The 20,080-nt window shown below is 43.7% G+C and overlaps 1 protein-coding gene across 6 annotated transcripts in view; it reads left to right on the top strand.

The window, feature by feature from the left end:
- The window catches only part of DPYSL2 (dihydropyrimidinase like 2), a 105,276-nt gene extending 101,404 nt beyond the window's left edge, over positions 1 to 3,872 (top strand). For all 6 annotated transcript variants that reach the window (XM_030552011.1, XM_030552012.1, XM_030552010.1 and 3 more), the window contains one exon: positions 974 to 3,872. In XM_030552011.1, the coding sequence (XP_030407871.1) occupies positions 974 to 1,065 (92 nt within the window). In that variant the 3' untranslated portion in view covers positions 1,066 to 3,872. The remainder of the gene's footprint in view (positions 1 to 973) is intronic.
- Positions 3,873 to 20,080: the final 16,208 nt, after the last annotated feature.

The raw sequence follows: 20,080 nt of genomic DNA, 5'->3' as shown, positions 1-20,080 counted from the left end.
TTTCTTCACTCACCAGCCTACCACTTGAAAACTTTCTCAGTGCCCTCTGCTTCTGCACAGTCTAACCTAGCCCTTTGTGATCACAAAGAACCATCATAACAGTGTGAACTGATGTGGTGCCCCTTCCCTGAATCTGCAGGCAGCTCCAGGGCCGCTGCTGCTGCTCAGAGCTTCCACTGAAACAGTAGCATAGTCTTGTCTGTTTTTAGTGATGCTGTCCTGCAACCCAGGGGTCAGTCCTATGTCCAGCCCCATTCTATGGGCACAGAGCCTTAACTTCCTGCTAAGCAGTCTACCCCGCTTTACGGCCCAAGCAGCCAATTTAGAGCCCTTCCATTGAGCACCTGATGCAGCGAGAACAACTGAACTGAGGTTTAAGCTCCTGTTCACTGTGGGCCAGATAGTGCTCCCTCCTTGTGGCACAGGGATAGAGAACCTCTCTTCTAGGCTGGCAGTTCAACCTTCTGCTCGCTCCCCCACAAAGCCATTAGCATGGATAACTGGTGGCCACCAACCTACCTAGAGGTCTCAATCTAACCCACGTCTCAGGATCCACCATCCTAATTAATGAGGCAGCCTCAGCAGAGAAGACTAGGACTCACTCCACTAAAGAATGTGCTACACTTTCCAGTTCCACTGCTGGTCTCTGTGGATTTGGATTAGAGCAATTCAGCAGGGCATAATGATACCCCACCTTGCAGGACAGCTGCCTGTTTTGTGATTCCCCAAGGCAGGAAATCAATTGATTTCCATGGGACTTAGGTGCCTAAATGCCTTTTTGAGGAACTGAGACAACCTAATTCAACCTGGCATAAGAGGCTATTATCAATTCTAGTGGAGCTGCATCCTTTTAGACCCATGGGCTGAATGCAGCCCATAGATGGCAGGCAATGTCATAGGTCTAAGTTACTGCTTTGAAAGATACTCTGCTCCAGCACTGCACTGACATGGCCTCTTCTCCCTCTCCTTCCAGGTGCACAGATCGACGACAATATCCCCCGCCGCACTACTCAGCGCATAGTGGCGCCGCCCGGTGGACGTGCCAACATCACCAGCTTGGGTTAAGGAACTAACCTCTCTGAGGCCGCCTAGCGGACCAGGGGAGGGGGCAGGGTACCTGGAGACCCTTTTTGATTCTTTTAGAGCCTGTGACGGTTACTGCGGGCAACCAGTGTGCTATGGCGCCACTTTCAGTCCCCTCAATCCATCCTCCTCATCGTCACCGATCCCACTCAATTCTCCCTCTCCCCGATCCCACCACAGTTAAAGAAACAAACCCTGTTTGATACGCTGGACATGCAAAAATTCAGTTTTAAAGAGAGTGTTTGAGATGTGGCCTCTGTTCCCATTAATCATCTCTCTTTTGACAAAGGAAGGATAAAGTGAATTTCCCGGGAGCTGCCTTTTAAAAAAAAATTAAAATTGCTTTCGAGATGTCCAACACAGCAGTAATTCAGTGGGGGTTTAAACTGGATATTCCTTAGGGTCCTGACCTGGAACAGGACAACTAAATGGAGGGCAGAGGAACACAAGTCTAAACTTGTATCAGCATTCTCCCCCATCACAACCATTCTGTGATCTCACCGGGTATCTTATTACAAATAAGAACCCTGTGCTAGAAATTGACAAGATGCATCTTACCCAGTTGGGTTGAGGTTGTGTGGTGTTTTTCCTTCTGGATTTTTCTGCAAATTAGATCCTTGAGGAAATTTAAAAAATTGAGTACTTTTAAAAATGTTTTGTACCATTGTGTTTGCAGAGTCTCGTCTCAGAGTGGACATCCCTCCCCCATTCTCTCTTCCCTTCCCCAACCTCATTCATGTCCTAGCTTTGACCATCACCAGCACCATCGCCACAGTCATTTGGTTGTAGGAGTTCATAGCATCATTTCAGCAAGCACTTGATACTTGTGTTAGTTCATGGACACTTTTAGGCCCCAAAGCGAAGCTATGATCTCCCTCAAAAAGTCTCAGGTCCTCAATCAGCCTAGCGCCATTGAAGTTCACACTTAATTGACACTAGCTGAGCATCTAGAACAAAGTCCCATGAAAACCTTTCCTCAACAAGCTTTTCATTTGGGGAAGTGAAGCTTGCTAAGCGGAGGTTTTAGTCAATAAACTAGGTTCATTTGGCAGTATGTTAAATTCAATAGCCATCCCCCCTTTGATGACCAGAAAAAAAGTAGAACTCACAAGAGCAGTCATTTAAGATAGATAGAAACTTGGTTAGTATCGTGTAAAGACCCTCGGGAGAGCATACAAGACAGGACTTACCAATGACAATTCCAGTTATAGGGCCAGAACTACAGCTAGTGTAAATGGCAACTTTGTGGTAGCTATGCTGATTTACATCAGCTGAGGATTTTGCCAGTGATTTGGGACATCGTTATACAATAGATCATTGCACAAGGGCAAATTTCATCCTGCCAGAAACACCCAGGAAAAGGCCTATATTTAACCCACCCTAACTTAGGGTCAATGGTAGTTCTCACTCCGTATATACTAGCTAAATCCCATATAGAGAGTGCCTGTGAGCTAAGGCCCAGATCCTCAAAGGTATTTAGGTGCCTAACTCCCATGGAAATCAGCGAGCGTTAGATGCCTTTGAGAAACTGGGTGCTGATCCTTTAGCTCAAGCAATGGATGATCCTGGTTTCAGATCCAGATAGCAGTTGGTTCACATGCATCATTTCAGTCCTACTCAAGCTGTATTTTGAGGGCTTGGGGCCTTGGGCTGGTTCTTTGCACAGAGGGTAATCTTTCACCCATTGTCACAATGTTTATCTCCACTGCCTTTTTGTCCCCTGCAACATTGGTGGAGCCATGGTGGTCCCAGGATCTGTGGGAGACAAAGTGGATGAGGTAACATCTTGGTCCAATAAAAGATATTACCTCAGCTACCTTGTCTTTTTGTCCCCTGGTATTCAGTGGTGTCACCTGCTTCCTCTGTTTGTATTTGGTCATGTGTATTCACTTTATTTTTCCATGTTTTAACTCTTAAAGTGGTGTTTACAGGTTCTTAAGGAAAATAGATATATGCAGGCTTTTAAAAACTAAAAACCAAATCCACTTTTGTAAAGTATCAAAGCTGGGATTTTCCAGTGATCTTAAAGCAGTTTAGGTACCTAAGTCCCATTGGATCTCAACACCTAACTCCTTCAGGCTCCTTCAAAAATATCAGCCTGAAAAAAAAAAAAAAGAGTATGTTTATTTGTCCAGCCATGTTTGATTTTGGTTTAACTCTTGGGTCTTTTGTTTTTCGTAAAAGAGATTGCACTTTTTTGTTAAAGTAATCAGTAAAACCTAATATATATTACAGCTATTTTTTCCACCTGTGCTTTGAAATAAATTGGAACAAGTTGGGGAGAAAAGAGAAACAGTCGTTTCAATTCTACGAAACATTCGCAGCTCTTCAGTATTCACTTGAGTCTTCCTTGTCTTTTTTCCTTCACAGACTAACTTTTCAGATAGTTTTGTTCATTCATTACAAAGGAAAAAATATAAAGATTTTTGCAGGCTATGTAAGCATGTTTTTCTGTGGGAGCTCATTTGCTTTGTGTCTGTTTAATGAATGTCATATGTAAATGCTTAAAGAAAAAATGAGACTGAATTAACCGCAGTGACTTGAAGCTCTAAAAATAATAAACAGTGTAGGATTTAATACTAGCTGGATTTTAACCCTTGGATTTGTGATTGTGAACTATGAGAGGAGGAGCTGTAAGTGCTAAAGATGATCATGTGTGTAGACAAAAAGTACTGATATTTGACCATTGTCTCAACGGCAAACCCCACCCCAAAGTCTTGTGTTTTATTCCTTACAAACTGTGTTATATTACCATGGGAACGCCTAATAAAGACAAAATGTTGTGGTTCCACTAGGTGTATCTGTGTCTTGAGGTGATCAGTGTTGTGAGAGTGTACGTGGGGTTGGGAGGGAGGGAGGGGCAGCTCTCAACTAGTATAGATCGGCATGGCTCTGTTTGACATCGACTGGTTTACAGCACCTGAGGATCTGCCCCATGCTACTCATGCCTTGAACTTGCTTGTCACAGCTGAAGGGAGCCTGACAGATGGAGTCCTAGCCAACAAGAATTGCCAAAACAAGCTCATCCTGCTAGCACTCATTTTGGTCATCTCACTGGCGAAGCCAAGGATTGATTGATCCATGGAGACTCAATCTACCACTCTCTCCTAAGAGGCATGTGAATAAAGGACAGTTTGCACCACTGTTCCTTGCACCATTCTGCTATAACGCCTCTGTATAACTAGTGGCCTTGTCTCCACAGTGCTTGAGCCAGCCTCTTTCACAAGCAAATTCACATCATATTCAAGAGACTTTTCAGACCAGGTGTCTGATAAACACAGCATCTGGCAAAGCAGAGAAGTGTGAATTTCCACTATAGTTTGTCTGAAAACAGCACCTTCAGTTTACATAGTTAAGCAGTGACCAATGATCTAAAGCAATCAAAGGGGAACCAAAATGATTAAAGCTGTTGGCACAGCTCTCAAGCCTCCAATGTGTGCCCACTTAGACTGTAGGCGAGATACAGACACAGAGAGAAGCACTCACACAAAGAACTGAGTTAGAATTGGTCGGGAAAATGCCGATGAACCATTTTTAATGGCATTTGCTGATTTTGTCAAAGTTGAACTGTTTTGCAGAGATGCTGCAATTTCAAAGTTGCAGTAGAACTCAGGCAGGTTTCCAACAGAACCCTGCATGCCAGGCAAGTCGTGAAATCCCTCTGGTTCTGTGCCAGTTCCTCAGCAGCCTGGGATTTCAGGCTTCCAGCTCCCTGGCAGTGGATGGGGAACTAGAAGCCCGGGAAGCTTCCAAGGTATGGAGCTTCAGACCAGCCAGCCAGGCAGACTGCCCTGAGTCACAGCCCCCAGCGCTTTCCTTTTTACAGAGAATTTCAAAGTTTCTAGTTTCCGTTCCAAATGGGAATTAAATCCTATTTCGAAATCCTCCATGAAACAGGAATGACCTTTCTCCATGCAGCTCTGGAAAGCATGATGTGTCTGTTCATCTTTAGGTTGCCTATGTTCTCTCCACCTCTTTCAGAATACGCCATGGGCTCTAACTTCCACATGGGCAAGAAGGGACCCTGGTTTAATGTCTCAGCTAAAAGGTAGCATCCCTAACAGTGCAGCCACCCCTTATTACAGCAGTAATATAGCATTGGGGTAATAGCAGTGGTAGCATAGGAATTGAGCACACGCATGAAATGCTGTCCTTGTTGTCAATGGCAAAACTTCCACTGATTGTCAGTAGGGCCAGACTTTGCCCCAATCTTGCTATGAGTCTCAGTCCCATGGTTCTCAAGCACAGAGGAAGTGCTATGAGCAAAGCAAGGCTAGACAATATTCTGTTGGGAATTGAAAAGGCAGGGGAGCAGGAAAAGCCCTCTAGCAAAGACCTTTACCTCAACTAATTTGCTTATGTTCTCCTGTCTCAGCGAAATGCAACAATTTGGTCATTACCTCCTTAGACTAGACAGGAGCACCTATGGAAACACCCTTCCATTTTTTCTAGGATTGATTTATATGAAGCTGGGTTTAGATAGGCTCAACTTTTGAAGTGTTTCTACAATAACATGAAGCTGAAATAAGAAGCCAGCCCATAGATTAATATTTAGTTAAAACACATAGATGGAGCTTCCACCTTATGAGTGGTCATTTTGGGATTCTCACCTGCAGTCTTCTAAACCACAGAAAAGGCTGGCCCCAGAGAATCCATCCCAGGATTTTCAATGAGCCCAGCGTAGGATGGGATAGGATTTGGAGAGTTTACTAAGATTTGACATGCTGAATAAATTCTATTAATAACTGAGGGACAGAAGCTTTAAGGGGAGAAGGGACCATTTAGATCTAGTCTGACCTGTATAATACAGGCCAGCAAATATCACCATTACTCCTGTACTGAGCACAACAACATGTGTGTTTAACGTGTGCTGGAACAATTTGTATAGTGGGGGTGCTGAAAGCCATTGAATCTAACTGTAAACCCCATATATGATGGAAACCACTTCAAGCCAAGGGGTGCAGAGACATCTGGACTGGGCTTAATGTCAGAAAGAAGAATTTGCCACTTCTAGTAGATGAATAATCATCCTCACTTAAAAATATTGTGCCTTATTTCTAATATGAATGTCTGGTTTCAACTTCCAGCCACTGGTTCTTGTTATGCCTCTCTCTGCTAGGTGAGAGAGCTCTTTTTAACCTGTGCAGGTATTTCTGCACTAATCAAGTCACTGCTCAATCTTCTTTTTGAGAGGCTTTTTTTTTTTTGAGCTCTCAATCTGTTTAGCTTAACATTGAGAGACTTACTGTCTCCGTGTGTTGACTTAAAGAAACTATAGTCATGTGGGATAGTTGATTTGATGAAAACATCATGAGCTAGATCAGTTGTACTGAAACAACATGACTGCCAGCCTTTATTTGGGTTCATCTCACCAGCATTTACTGAAAAATTCAATTGCTAGCTCTAGAAAGTTGCTATTTGATCAAAAAGGGGGCCAGAATTCTGAAAGAGGAAGAGAAAGCCCATGGGAGATCAATGCAGTGCTTAAAAACCCACTAGAACAATAGTAATACTACAAGCACTGCTGTGTGCTATAGCTCTCTGATCACGTGGATTAATCAAGTCAACTGTCCGTGAATCTAAGGCAGGGAAATGGTTGAGTATAGTAGAGGAAACCAATGGATCAATTAGAGTGATCCATTGGGTCAGTTCCAGAGTGTATACGTCAGCAATACTTTTACTGGAGTCAATGGAGCCGTGCTGATGTCCAGCTGCTGAAGTTCTAGCCCAGGGGTGAGCAAACTACAGCCCAGGAGATGCATCTGGCCCTTCAGACATTTTAATCTGGAGTGGGGTCCAGGGCTAGCCCTGTTCCACACATGCCATGGCTCCACGAGGCTCCCAGAAGCAGTGGCATGTTCCCCCTCTGGCTCCTACGGTAGGGCAGCCGGGGGAGGAAGGGGGCTCCTCATGCTGCCCTGCACCAAGAGCCACCCCTGCAGCTCCCATTGGCCGGGAACCGTGAGTATTCATGGCCCAGATGCAGCCCTCGGGCCAAAAAGTTTGCCCACCCCGTACTAGCCCATAGCGTACTATCTATGTGTGTGTATCCTAGCCGTCTGGTTCTCTGAAGACTTCCCATTGGTTGGGTCAGGGTCACACATGTAGGGCCAACACACATCCAGCTGGGGCTCATTTCAGCTACAGCACTGCTAACAAATAGAAGGAAGAGGAAAGATATGGCTAGCAAGAGACATGCTAGTCTCAGCAACTTGGAAGATTGGATGGCCAAGCTTGCAGGCTGTTGAGAGCCTTGTTTGCAGCCTGGGAAGGCTGAGCATTGTTTTAGTTCCTTGACTTGCCTCCCAGGGAAGAGAAATCTGTGCTTGTTTGGTGAATATCACTTACTGTGGATGAGGGAAGCCTACCCTGACATTTACCTATCATGCCCAGGTGAAGCACCCACCACAGGCTCCCTAACCAGTCCTGCCAGACTACTCACATTTCTAACGAGACTGTAAATCCCCAGCTACCGTACATAGAATAGATGCAGATATATCAGTCTTCTATGTCACTCATGGCTCACCAACACCCTCCCTCACTCAGCAGAAGACTGCTGGGCCCAGACTGTCCTCTAGTTAGGCACCTAAATACCTTTAAGGATCTGGGCTCTGGCCTCGTCTCCTGCCCATACAGTGCAGGATTGACACTTATTACTTCCATTCATTCTTTCTATCTAACCTCTCTTGTCCAATCTAGCCAGGTACCTCAATGAACTATGGTGCTGGTTCAGCAGAGTGTTTAAGCACGTGCCTGAATTCTATCGACTTTCATGACACTTCAGCATTGCACTTTTGGCCTTCTGCCGAATCAGTGCCTAGCTGAGCAACATTACAAATCAGATCTCTTTCACCAACGTTGCAGTGGGTATGTGTATATACAACACAGGATTACTTGTTGGTGCCATGACAACAGCCTAGTGCTAGTTAGTGGACCTTAACTATAAATTTCCTGATTTTGTCCAACTTTAATTGCCAGACTCGCACTTTATTGTTTAATGTAGCTATACCGATTTAATCTTTTAAAGCTGATTTCTATTCCAAGCTCAAGAATTTTGTAGGTACAACTAATACCATTAGATGGCAGCAAGACCTGCAAAATAGAAATTACCTACGCTAGTGGGGCATATGTAACAGTAGAATTCCTTTGATTTAGTATATAATAAAGGCAGAAACATGCACGTGGCTTCTTACGGTGACATAGATTACATATGAATACATTAATAAATGCACAGTATTCTATCATTGTAGCTCAGCGTTGAAAGATTAACATCCTTGTGTTTTATTAGAATTTCAACCCCAACCATGTGCTCCTGTAATAAAATAAAGACTGTGCTAAAAGCATTATCTATCAGACTAGTTACAGAAGAGATTTGTGTTTACAAAAGGTTTCATTTACATCATGGAGAGGCTGATGAAATTCTAGACTAAAAAAGTGAAATGGATCTGGAGAGAATGCATTTTCCTAGGATATTTAATTCTCTGGAACATTTCACAATTTTCTTAATATGATGTGTGTGACCAGAGGGGAATTTTGCAAATAATCCCTAAAACAAATGAAAAACCATTCCCAATCAGGGTATGTTCACTTTTGAGTCATGCTTTAACACGTATTACACAGGATTGTAAGGGCAGGTCTACACTAGAGATTTTTGCTGGAATAACAATGTCTGTTAGGGATGCGATTTTTTATGGGAGGGGGAGGGGCAGAGGGAGGACAGCATTTCTATGCTGTGAAAGCCCTATGGCTTATTTCACATAGGGAACTGGTATTAGATATACCAGCCAAAGACATGCTTGCCAGTATAAGTGCATCTGTCCTAGAAGAGTGGGCTGCTAACACTGTTCTGGCAAAACTTAGTGTGGACTAGGCTTAATTTTAGTGTGGGCAGGATACGGGAGTTTGATTTTAGTCATGTTTAACTCTGGGAGCAGGCAGTTAAACACAGCTAGGAACAAACTTATGTCACAATTGTTTTAGTTAAGTATTATATGTGCTAAAACATGAGTAAAAATCCAAAAGACATGGCCTCAAATTGTCTTCAGTTTAGTTAAAACAGGGTGAGGTAATGCTGCCTTCACAATCTTAGACAAAGTTAAATTTAGAGCCTTTTGAATTTTTTCATTTGAAACATTTGACAATAAATGGCCTTTTTTCCTAGAAACAAAATTGTTTAATTTTTCTTCAACAAAAGACTCGCTAAAACTGGAGGAGGGGGGCTGTTAAAACAAGAAACAGCAAGTTGGGGTTCAGTTTTCCCTCTCCAAAAACTGAAAAGTCAAACCTTGACAAATCCAGAATTTTACTTTAACAATTTTTTTCTGAAAAATTGAGAAAGCTAAAAAGTGTTATTTTTAAAGCCAGAAATCCATACCATTTTCAGCCAGCTTTCATTAAACTAGTGTCCTGTGCATAGGTGCTGGAACTAGGGGTGCTACTGCATCCCCTGGCTTGAAGTGGTTTCCATTATATACAAGACATTCAATGGTTCAGCACCCCCACTAAAAAAAAATATTTAGCACCCCTGGTCCTGTCTCTCTTCCCGCTAACACTGAAAAGTGCTGTGGGATCAGCAGTGACCACAAGCAGCCACAATCTCATCTAAAAGATCAAGATGATGCCCATGAATAGTTAAAGCTGATACAGATTCATTTTAAGTCAGAAAAGACCATTAGATAATCTAATTTGACCTACAGTAGAACACAGGCCAGAGAAGTCCATCTATGCATTCTTGTATTGAGCTCCTTAACTTGTGGTTGAACTAGATAGGCTCTTCCAAGCTGTAGTAAGTGTACCACCCTTTGGATGTGAGCTTGATATTTCATCCATTCCCTTAATTATTTAAGATGGTGTGATGGGGCACCTGTCCCACACTGGCCTGTTAGGGCCTAGGGCAGCTGTGCAAAAAGCAGCCAATAGGAAAGGGGCTGTGAGGAGCAGCCAGTCAGGGCTGGGCAGGCCCATATAAAGATAGCTGCAGGCAGAGCAAGTTCAGTAGTCTACAAACTCAATGAGGGGAGATCAAGCTCCTGGCCAAGCAGAAGGGAACTAGCACCCTGGACAAAGCAGTGCTGCTATCAGTGACCAGGGAGGAACTAAAGATGCCTGCTGGTTGGCTACAGGGATTTGTAGGCCAAGGTCCTCCGACAAGGATGAAGAGGGTTCTGGGAGCCAAGGGGAAGAGGCCCAGGGAAATAATCTAAGGAGTTGGAAGGGATGCAGCAAATGGTGGCCATCTACCATGACCTGGAGTAGCAGGTGGGTGCCCGCCCACTCTCACCACTGAATAAGTGGCTGGACAATTGGCTGCAGTCACCACAGCCACATGGCTGGACAACGGACTGCAGTTCCCCCAGAAGGGGGGAGAAGAGAGCTATGTCATGAAAAGGACTCTGGTCCTGGGAGCGATGTGGGCCCTAAAGCAGAAGCAATGGTGGCGAGACACCGACAGAAGGGCACAGTGGTTAGCAGAGCTAATCCCTGGGATAGCCAGCAGGTGGCAGTGTAGTGGTGAATGAACCTTGTCACATATGGTAGGTGAATAAGTTTGGAAGCCACTGAACTACTTCTCCAGTCTAATCTGATGACACAGAGTCCACCACAAACCACTAGAACAAGTGCCCAAAGGAAGTCACCCTCACTTAAAAATTGTTGTTTCTAATTTGAATTTGCCTGGCTTTAGTTTCTAGCCATTGGTTTGTGTTATGCCTTCCTTGGTTGTATTAAGGAGCCTGATATTTTATCAGGCATTAAGTTTAGCATTGTTTGAGTCAGGTAGGCTCAACTTCTGAGCTAGGAGAGGAGAATTCTGGGTTTATTCCACTCTGTACCAGCTGTGGAGAGAGATGAATGCCATACTGTGTGATGACAGAAATAGATCTGCAAACAAAATTGCTTTGAATATTTATGAGCTTTATCACATGATGCACTTTGATGAAGGCTGAAACTCCTGCTTGCCAACCCCATACTGTTCATTTCTTTGAATTATAGTGATGCTAGCCTGGAGTAATGAGACACTGGTTTAATATATGAGGGTCTCTTTGGCAGCCCTGGGTAGGTTAGGAGATTGGTGGGAAGGACAGAGCAAGTGTCCTAGGAGATCGGTGTCTGATCTGATCTATCAAAAGGGAGCTGCCAGTGAGTTCTTGGATTGTTGGGTGGAGCAGATTAAAAATCAAAGCTCAGAAAGGAAAGGATTTCTCTCTGCCTAGTCTCCACAGCTCAGAAGGAAAGAGGGAGGTGTTGGATGCTATCGATGGTCTCTCTTTGCACCCAGACAGAAGCAGGCATTTGGCAGGCCTGGCAGATCTCAGTATTGAGATCTCAGCATTGCTATGAGGGCTGAGAGATTCTCAGTGGTTTTGAGGCCTGAGGGTCATGGAAATATTTACTTTGGTTTTGATCCAAATGCATTCACACCAGCCCTGCTAGGAGTCTGGTTCAAGTGAATCTCAAAATTCTGTTATTCTCTTCAATAAATCACTACTAAGCAAATCTAGAGAATCCCTGCAAACAAATGCCTTTAGTAAGGTCTGATCCTGAATTAGTGAACTCACTGGGAATTTTGCCATGGACATTATGGATCAACCTTGATTGGCCTGCAGTAATTAATCTGTAATTAGGATGTGGTAGGGTGTGGTGCATGTATGTGCATAGAAAGGAGTTTATTTTTGCGCATTGTTGAATTATGTAGCACGTTTTAGACATATTTATGCAGAGGGGGCCTGATCCTGATTGAGGCCCTTGGTGGTTACTGCAATATACATTTTTAAAAAATGTTCAATGAGAGCTTTAAATTGCTCACTTTTCCTGATCCTTATAAGATGGGAAGATTGTTTAAGGTATAGTTTCAACAAAACCATTGTGATGATAGGTATCATGTGGAGTTTGACAGCCACTGAAGTCAATGGGAATTTACATGTAATTGTTTGCATAGCATTGTTAATATGTCAAATGATAGAAGTGCAAGGATAGATTCAAATTGAATTTGTATGGTTAATTAGACACCATTGCCAGATGATGGTATGTACTGCTTTCCAAAGGGACTATGTCAATTGCTTTTCTTCCTGCCAGGAGATGAAGCCACCCAAAGTACAGCTATGAAGATAGCACAAATGTAGAATTTATGCCAATCTTCAGCAAAATCAAACAGAAGCTTTATTTGACCTCACTTAGATTATACTGTGTGTTCTTAGGCAACCTGACCCTCCCATAATACACTACCTGCTAATATTTTATATTCCTGTTTTTATTGTGGCAGTGCCTAGTGCCAGTCATGATGGGAACCTACTCTGCTAGGTGCTTTACAAACCAGTTAAAAAGCTCATTGGGGCAGGGACTTATGGTACCTTAAAACCTGCCCTTTCCAAGCAAGACTGAACTGTGAAGTTGCCTCACAAGAGGGCACCATAAATACATTGTTTAACCTAGATGCATCCCTATCTTCCTTCCCATACTCCCACTGACTTCAGTAAAAGCTACTTACAAGAGCAAGTAAGTGGGATTGTGCATGTATATATGCACATAGAGATGGACATCTGAACCGCTTCCCAAAGCAGGTTGTTGAAGAGAGGGCTTTTCAGCACTGAATCCCTCTGCCTCTACTTTTTTCCTGAATCAGATCCTTATATTTCTAGTTCTGGTTTAAATGCAGCTGAAATATCATGTGATTCTTATTGAAAAATCCTGTTGAATTTAATAGACAGTTGACCTCAAACTGATTTACAGAATTCTACAGCAGGGCTATAGTTAGTCTATTGGTCAGAGTGATTCTTAAAGAACCCTGTCAGTTTCATCCCTATTAATTCACAGCGGACTTTTCTGTAGTGGGGGCATCTATTCTTACTAGAGTTTGGCAACAAGGCATTCAACAGCATGGGCCCAGAGTTAAAAAAAAAAAATCAGCTAGAGCTCTGCTCCTCTGACTCAGTGGAACTTATTTCTACCATATGATAGAATATCAGGGTTGGAAGGGACCTCAGGAGGTCATCTAGTCTAACCTGTTGCTCAAAGCAGGAAAAATACCCAGACAGATTTTTGCCCCAGATCCTAAATAGCCCCCTCAAGGCTTGAACTCACAACCCTGGGTTTAGCAGGCTACTGTGCAAACCACTGAACTAGCCCTCCCCGCTCAGGAGCCTGCTACTACACAAGCACTCAGTGTGCTGCTGCCATGGCTTCACTGCAATAGCTAGCTTTGATCTCTCAACTACAGTGTGCCCTGGGAGACAGAATCATCTTGGGGGGCCGTCCCTGACTGTGGATCTAACTCTCATGAAGGACCACCACAAGCCTCACCCATCTCCCACTCCAAGTGCAGGTACATGACTTTTCCTGGCCTTCTCTAACAAGTGCAGAGCAGCGATGGTGAGAAGTACAGTACAAGAACCTATACAGAATAGACTCAGTTATATGAAGGCCAATGCTGGATTTTATTTTCAATTCCACAGCAAAGCAGAGGCCTGATAATATCTTATAGGTAGGTAAGATATGGGTATGGACTAAGGCAGCAAGGCAATGGCCTTTAGTGCTCAAGCCTGTAAAGACAACAGCGTAGCCAAACTAAGGTCCAAGGCCTAAAAACATGAACTAACTAACGGGTAAGTAAGTGACTCTAGATCACAAGAAAGTGATGTCCTAAGCAAGCATTGCTAAATGGCTGACAGGTAACCACAAGATGCCTTAGTCCATACCCATATCTTACCTACCTATAGTCTATACCAGCTTCAGCTATTTTAAGTTAGGAACGTCAGCAGAGGTTTGACCACATGAATACTATGGTAACCAGTGAACATACACGCTAATAAGCGTGAGAGAAAAGGCCTAGTAACCTATGAGAAGAGAGCACTCTGCCATTAGTAGGGTGAGGAAATACAGAGAAGCAGAAAGGGCTGAAACGCCTACTGAATATGCATTAGGGAGTCAGCACACTATAAAAGCTGTATCCCAGCCTGTGCGCCTTGGGAGACACCTGGATGACTACCATGGGTGGTGATAAAGGTGAGGGTGAGGACTAATACTTTGGGCCATTCCACCAAAGAGAGTGCAAGTACAGAACCGCTGATGCCCCTTGACCATTCTGTATTATCTCTACCTATTTTGCTGGGTTGGAGGGTTGGTCATTTGACTAACTGTACTAATAGATATTACAAGGATAGAACGCCTTTCTTAAGTGTGACACCCTCTCATATGAATCGTGGGGTCCATGTAATAACTAACTTCTGGGTCTGGTCATGAGGCAGAACCTTGCCAGACTACAAAATGCTAATTGGCTTTTTTCGAAGAGATCATTATAATTGAAACACGATCAGCAGAACGGGCAACACTGAGCAATAGAGGTGCATAGCAATTGGTCTGAATGGTTGCATGGCTTTGCTTCGTAAGGATTACATTATAATAAATATCCCCCTCCCCCGCCTCAGAGTATCTCATAAGCTTTTTGACTGTGAAAGTCTTCTAGGGGGATACTTGAAAGCCAGGTGAGCCCATAGATTACTTGCAGGTTCAGAGAGAAAAGTAGAAAACATTCCATGATGCAAAGCTGTACATAGTAGAAACATCCCTTCCTAACCCCTTCAGACAAGCAGCGCAAGCCTATAAGCGCGAGCACTGATTTTTTTTTCCCCCCGTGATGGGGATACACTCACAATTAGGTGCCTCCTTGTGCCTATATCTGGGGAATAGCTCTACTCCAGTCTGACACCACCTCCTCCAGTTGCTCACCCCATAGTCTCTCTCTCATCCAAGGTGCTCCATCTTCATGACTAGCTCTCTGGCCAGCTCACTATAGTTCTCCTCTGCTAGAGTAGGAACTCATCACTGGACAGATAGTCTGTCTGCAGTCTCAGGCTGTCTTCTGATCTACCTCCAAGTCTATGCTACTTTCCCAGTGGCCAGTAGAGGAATCTGGTTTTGCGCACTACTCCAGGGTCTATCCCAGGGACCCTATGCCGAGCAACCACAGTCTGCTCAAACTCTGCTGCTGTTTCCCTGGGCTTTCCCCACCTCTCATCCAACCCACCTCTGGAGCATCCTATGCTCCCCATAGCTACTTCTCCTCCTCTAGCTTCTTATCAGAGTCCATATTACAAAGCAAATTCCCAGAGCCAACTTCCTCCTCTCTAGATAGCAACTACAGAGATCCTCCTTGCAGCCTTTTGTCTTCGCCAACTTCCCTCTTTTATAAATCTAGCCCCATCCTCCCACAGCTGGGCTTTATCAGCCATGAGACTATATCAGGCTGGGGTCTCCTCCAGATACTGCCCATAAGGTTTATTGGCCCTTTTTTATCACCTGTTCAGGCTTCCTGTGGGCTAGACACTCTATCACCCACCCACAGCATTCCATTCAGTCCTGATCCTGCAGTCAGATCCTAGATGAGTTGCTTGTCTCACTGAGTCAGTACAACCCACTAAATATTCTCCAGCAGGTTCAACAACTGCAAATGAGTGTGGCTTATGATGTTCTAGACCAACACTACCCCAAATAGCTACAATGAGCACAGAACGGTCTGGGTTAGTGCATATCATTTAGCTTGTGCTTATGCATATGACATTCTTTATCCTTCCAGTGTGCTAAGAGGGATGGTGTTTGTTTGCAGTAGACCATTTTGACTGCACCTGAATTTATTAATCTCATAAAATAAAAGTTGAACACACAGGCCTGAAAGGAAACTCTCCATCTTGCTGCAAAGGCAGACCAAGCACCCCCACTCCCTCAAGGCACTGCAATAATCTTCACTGATTCCTTATTGTTGCAGGTACAGAACTGAATTCCAGAAAAGCACAAGCTATTTGGAAACGGAGAAAAATTGCCCCTTTCTTCCTAGAGGCACTATTTGATTTACAGTGATGAGAGCTTTTAATCAGGGCCATGTGCCTTTAAGACATAAATTATTGTTGGAGAGCAGGGATAGTCTTTTGGAGGACTTGCTGACACTCTTAGCTTTCGAAAGCATTAATCAAAGATGCTGTATTTTTTTTCTTTTTTTGGCAGGCACTACTAACATGCCATGTAATGGCAGGTGCTAAAGAATAATATGAATTCCCCTTGGATCACTATAAATAACACAGCTATAAACATGCCTCATAAATTACTCAGAGGGCTGGGTTGTTTTCTTTTTCCCATCCTATCTCCAGCTTTGCATGCCTGTGCTGGAAGCTTGTAGACAGGAAGAGAAATCTAAGTGGTGCAAAAGGCATTCTGCTAGCTCTCTCCATGGGGCGGGGGTGGTGGTGATTGTCACCCTCTAAATCCTGTAGCATTCCTTCCTGACCATTACTGAGCAAATAGGGTTCAGAATATGTCTACACAGCAGCTGGAAGGTGCAGTTCCCAGCACAGGTAGACATACCAGTGCTAGCTTTGCATGAGCTAGTGCCTCAAAATAGCAATGTGGCTGCAGCAGCACAGAGGGTGGCTTGAACTAGCTGCCTGAATATGTACTCAAGGGGTCAGGCTGAATGGTACTTTGCTCAAGCTAGTGCATGTCAGTTAACATGCACTGGGAATCACACCTCCCAGATGCTGCGTAGATGAGGAATGGGACTCAGTGACATTACATCCAGCTGTTCCAAACTGGTCAACACCTAATGTGCTGGCTCTTTTGAGACTCTGCCCTTTGGTGTCCTTGCACTTCCACTGTTGATTATTAGGTGCCTTAGGCATTTACAAATAAAACAGGCAGAGTCATTTACATGGCAGGAAGAAATTCCAAAACATTTCATTTGTGAATAATTTTTGGGAGGGAACATTCCTCATTTTGGGACTGACCATACATATGGGCTTTGGCAAGTTGAGAAGCATGTTCCTGACCCTTCCAGGAGATCAGCATAGACCCTGAAGCATGAGAATTGATTGCCCCATATCACTTTCATAGCTTGAATTGCTATAAATATTATTGAAGAGGAGAAAGGGCAAGGACCACAGATTTAAAATCATGAACCCCCTGAACTGGAATGTCTAAAAAAATATAGCCTCTAGAGAGGTTCGATAGGGCAGTGAAAGTATGTCTACACTGCAGAGTTAACTTGGGTGATCAGCACTGGGTCTGAGCAACCAGGGTAGCATAAGAACGGCCCTACTGGGTCAGACCAAAGGTCCACCACGCCCAGTATCCTGTCCTCTGACAGTGGCCAATGGCAGGAGCCCCAAAGGGAATGAACAGACAAATTATCATCAAGTGATCCATGCCCTGTCATCCAATCCCAGCTTCTGGTGAACAGAGACTAGGGACACCATCCCTGCCCATCCTGTCTAGTAGCCATTGATGGACCTATCTTCCATGAATCTTCAAGCTCCCTTTTGAACCCCGTTATAGTATTGGCCTTCACAACACCCTCTGGCAAGGAGTTCGAGGTTGACAGTGCATGGACCTGGGTTGGGTGTGAGTAGCCACACCGCAAAGCCCTACCTGAGTTATTGTGTCCTCACTGGTGCTACGCTTCCCCATGTGTGTTGCTATGACTTTGGGAACATATCCCATGGTTCTTTGGGCTGCAATGAGCTGAGCCATTCTATGATTCTTTCCCAGTGAATTGTGGGTGAACTTATCTGCGCTTCTGGACATATGGAGGAATTTGTGGGAAGGCACTTGGGTGGTTTAGCCTGCATCCTTGTTGCAAAGTTGGAGGGTTTCCAGCCCGAGTGTGGAAGTGGCACCCATATTCTCCACCACCATCTGGGCCAGCTTGGGGCAACACTTGGCTGAATTTTGACATTTTTCAGAATAGAACCTTTTGCTTTTTCATTAGGAAATGACTTGTCTAAATGGAACTCATTGTTCTGCAGATTAAAACTCTGTAAATGTTGTTAAAATTGGAAAGAAATGTTTTGATTTCTATATGAAATGTTCCCATCAACCCAAAACATTTTGGAATCTTGATTTGCAGGAAAATTCTCACCTGAAACTGAATGAAAATCAAAAAAAAAAATTTTAAATCATGGCATTTCTTCCTTACAATCTAAGTAGAGAAGACAAAGGGAGGGGAAAGCAGAGGCAGAGAGAGAAAAAGTGACTTGCCCAAAGTCACACAGCAAATAGAGCCAGGACTAGAAATACTGATTTCCAATTCAGTGCCCTATGTACTAAACCCTATTGCCTCAGGCATTGAAGCCTGGGGAAAGAGGTGATGTATATGGGAATGAGAAGCTATAATGTGATCATCTGCCTGTGTCTGATTCAGGATGTTTGTTGTCTTACAGCCATATATATAGTGATCATAGGTGGACTGCAGAATCTTAGCTCTCCTTTTTAATTTTGAAAGGTGCCGTATAGACAAATTATTAATCAACAGATTAAAAATCTGACCCAATATCACCCAGAAGGATTTAGTTCCCGATGGCAAGAGAGAAGATTTATCTCTCTTCGCTTCTTTGTAGGCCTGTCCTTTCAAGTTAGGCCGTTATGGCGAATGTTAATGACTGCTGCATCTGGGTAAGAGCCTCTTCATCACCCCTTGCTGTCAAGTCTTCATCGGTAGCTATGGAGATTGCACCTTATGCTCATCTGCTGCTTCCTGTTAAAATTCAAGCACCTGGCGGGAAAACCATAGGACAAACACAGCTGATCGATAGGCAGCTTGGAGAAGATGAGGACTGAATAAATATTCTGCCTCCTGTAGAGAGGAGGTGCTGCTTGTAACTGGAAAGTTTTGGGTTTTAATTACTAGACCCTGTATAAACACATAGTAAGAGAGAGTCCTTGCTCTTATAATCTAAATAGACGAAGGATGAGAAACTGAGACACAGAGAGGCAAGGTGACTTGGCAAATGGCACACACCGGGTCAATAGCAAGCCTAGATTTCCAGCCTCTCCATCCAGTATCCTACCCACTGCATCAGCCTCCCTCTCTCACAACTTCATGCCTTTGTTTTAGAACATTCAATAGATTTTTAACTCCATGAATATGTTTGCAAGAACAACAGTAGCTTAAGTGTGGATTTCAGAGGTCTGTCAAATAGACAGCTGGGTGGGAATTTTTGGACAAAACGTTTTTTCATTGAAAGTTGCTGATTGGTTGAAACAAACTTTTGTGGAAAAGGGTCCATTTGGACAAACTTCTCAATTAGGAAAAAAGTAGAAAAAAAAAGTTTTGAACCAAAAATATGGGATTGTTTTAGTTCAGCTATTTCAAAACAAACTTTTTGTTTGAAATTGAAGCAAATTCGAGCATTTTTTCTTTCAGCAAAATTACTGAAATGAACTGTTTGTTGACCCAAACTGAATTTTTGGAGGGGGGATTTTTTTTTGCTTTGTGAAATTTTTTGATTTCAACTTCCCATCCCAATTTAGGATGAGGAATTTTTTTTTTGATAACTCAACAGTTTTTCCAGGATGGGAAAATCCTTTCATGTCCAGTTCCAGTCACAGATCATTTTTTGGTGCAGATTTTATGAAACTGTATTGGTTTCAACTCAGGAATAAAGGAAGGGACGGCCCTGGATAGGACAAAATATGCACAACTAGGCTTCTATGTAAGCCTAAGTTGTTGTTGTTGTTGTTACATATTTGTTGTTCAGTAGCACCTAGCCAAGATCATGGACCCATTGTCCTAGGCATTACACAAACCTAGGGAGAGACAGTCCTTGCCCTGATGAGCTTACAATCTAAATAAGCAAGGCAAAAGAAGTATTATGTTGTCATGTGCTCCCCTGCCCCCCATTTTATAGCTGGGGAACAGAGGCCCAGAGAGATGAAGTGACTTGCCCAAAGTCATGCAGGAAATTCCATGGCAGAGCTAGGCAATGAACCTAGGCCTCCTGATTCCCAATCCTGTGCCTTAACTACAAGTTCATCCTTTTGCTGTAATGTTTTTGAATTGGTTCTGACACAATTCCATAATGCTTTCATTTGGGGGGACTGGCTGTAACATTTAAGGCCAGATGTTCAGCCTAACACTGGCTCCTTGGTTTCCTGTACTGAGGCCTCCATTGAATACAAGATCAAAGTTACAGATCTGATGCTGAAGAGCACCAGTGGGAAGCTGGCATTGTGCACC

The sequence above is a fragment of the Gopherus evgoodei genome, chromosome 2 (genome assembly GCF_007399415.2).
Source record: "Gopherus evgoodei ecotype Sinaloan lineage chromosome 2, rGopEvg1_v1.p, whole genome shotgun sequence".
NCBI lineage: Eukaryota > Metazoa > Chordata > Testudines > Testudinidae > Gopherus > Gopherus evgoodei.
This window is presented reverse-complemented; position numbering and strand designations above follow the sequence as displayed.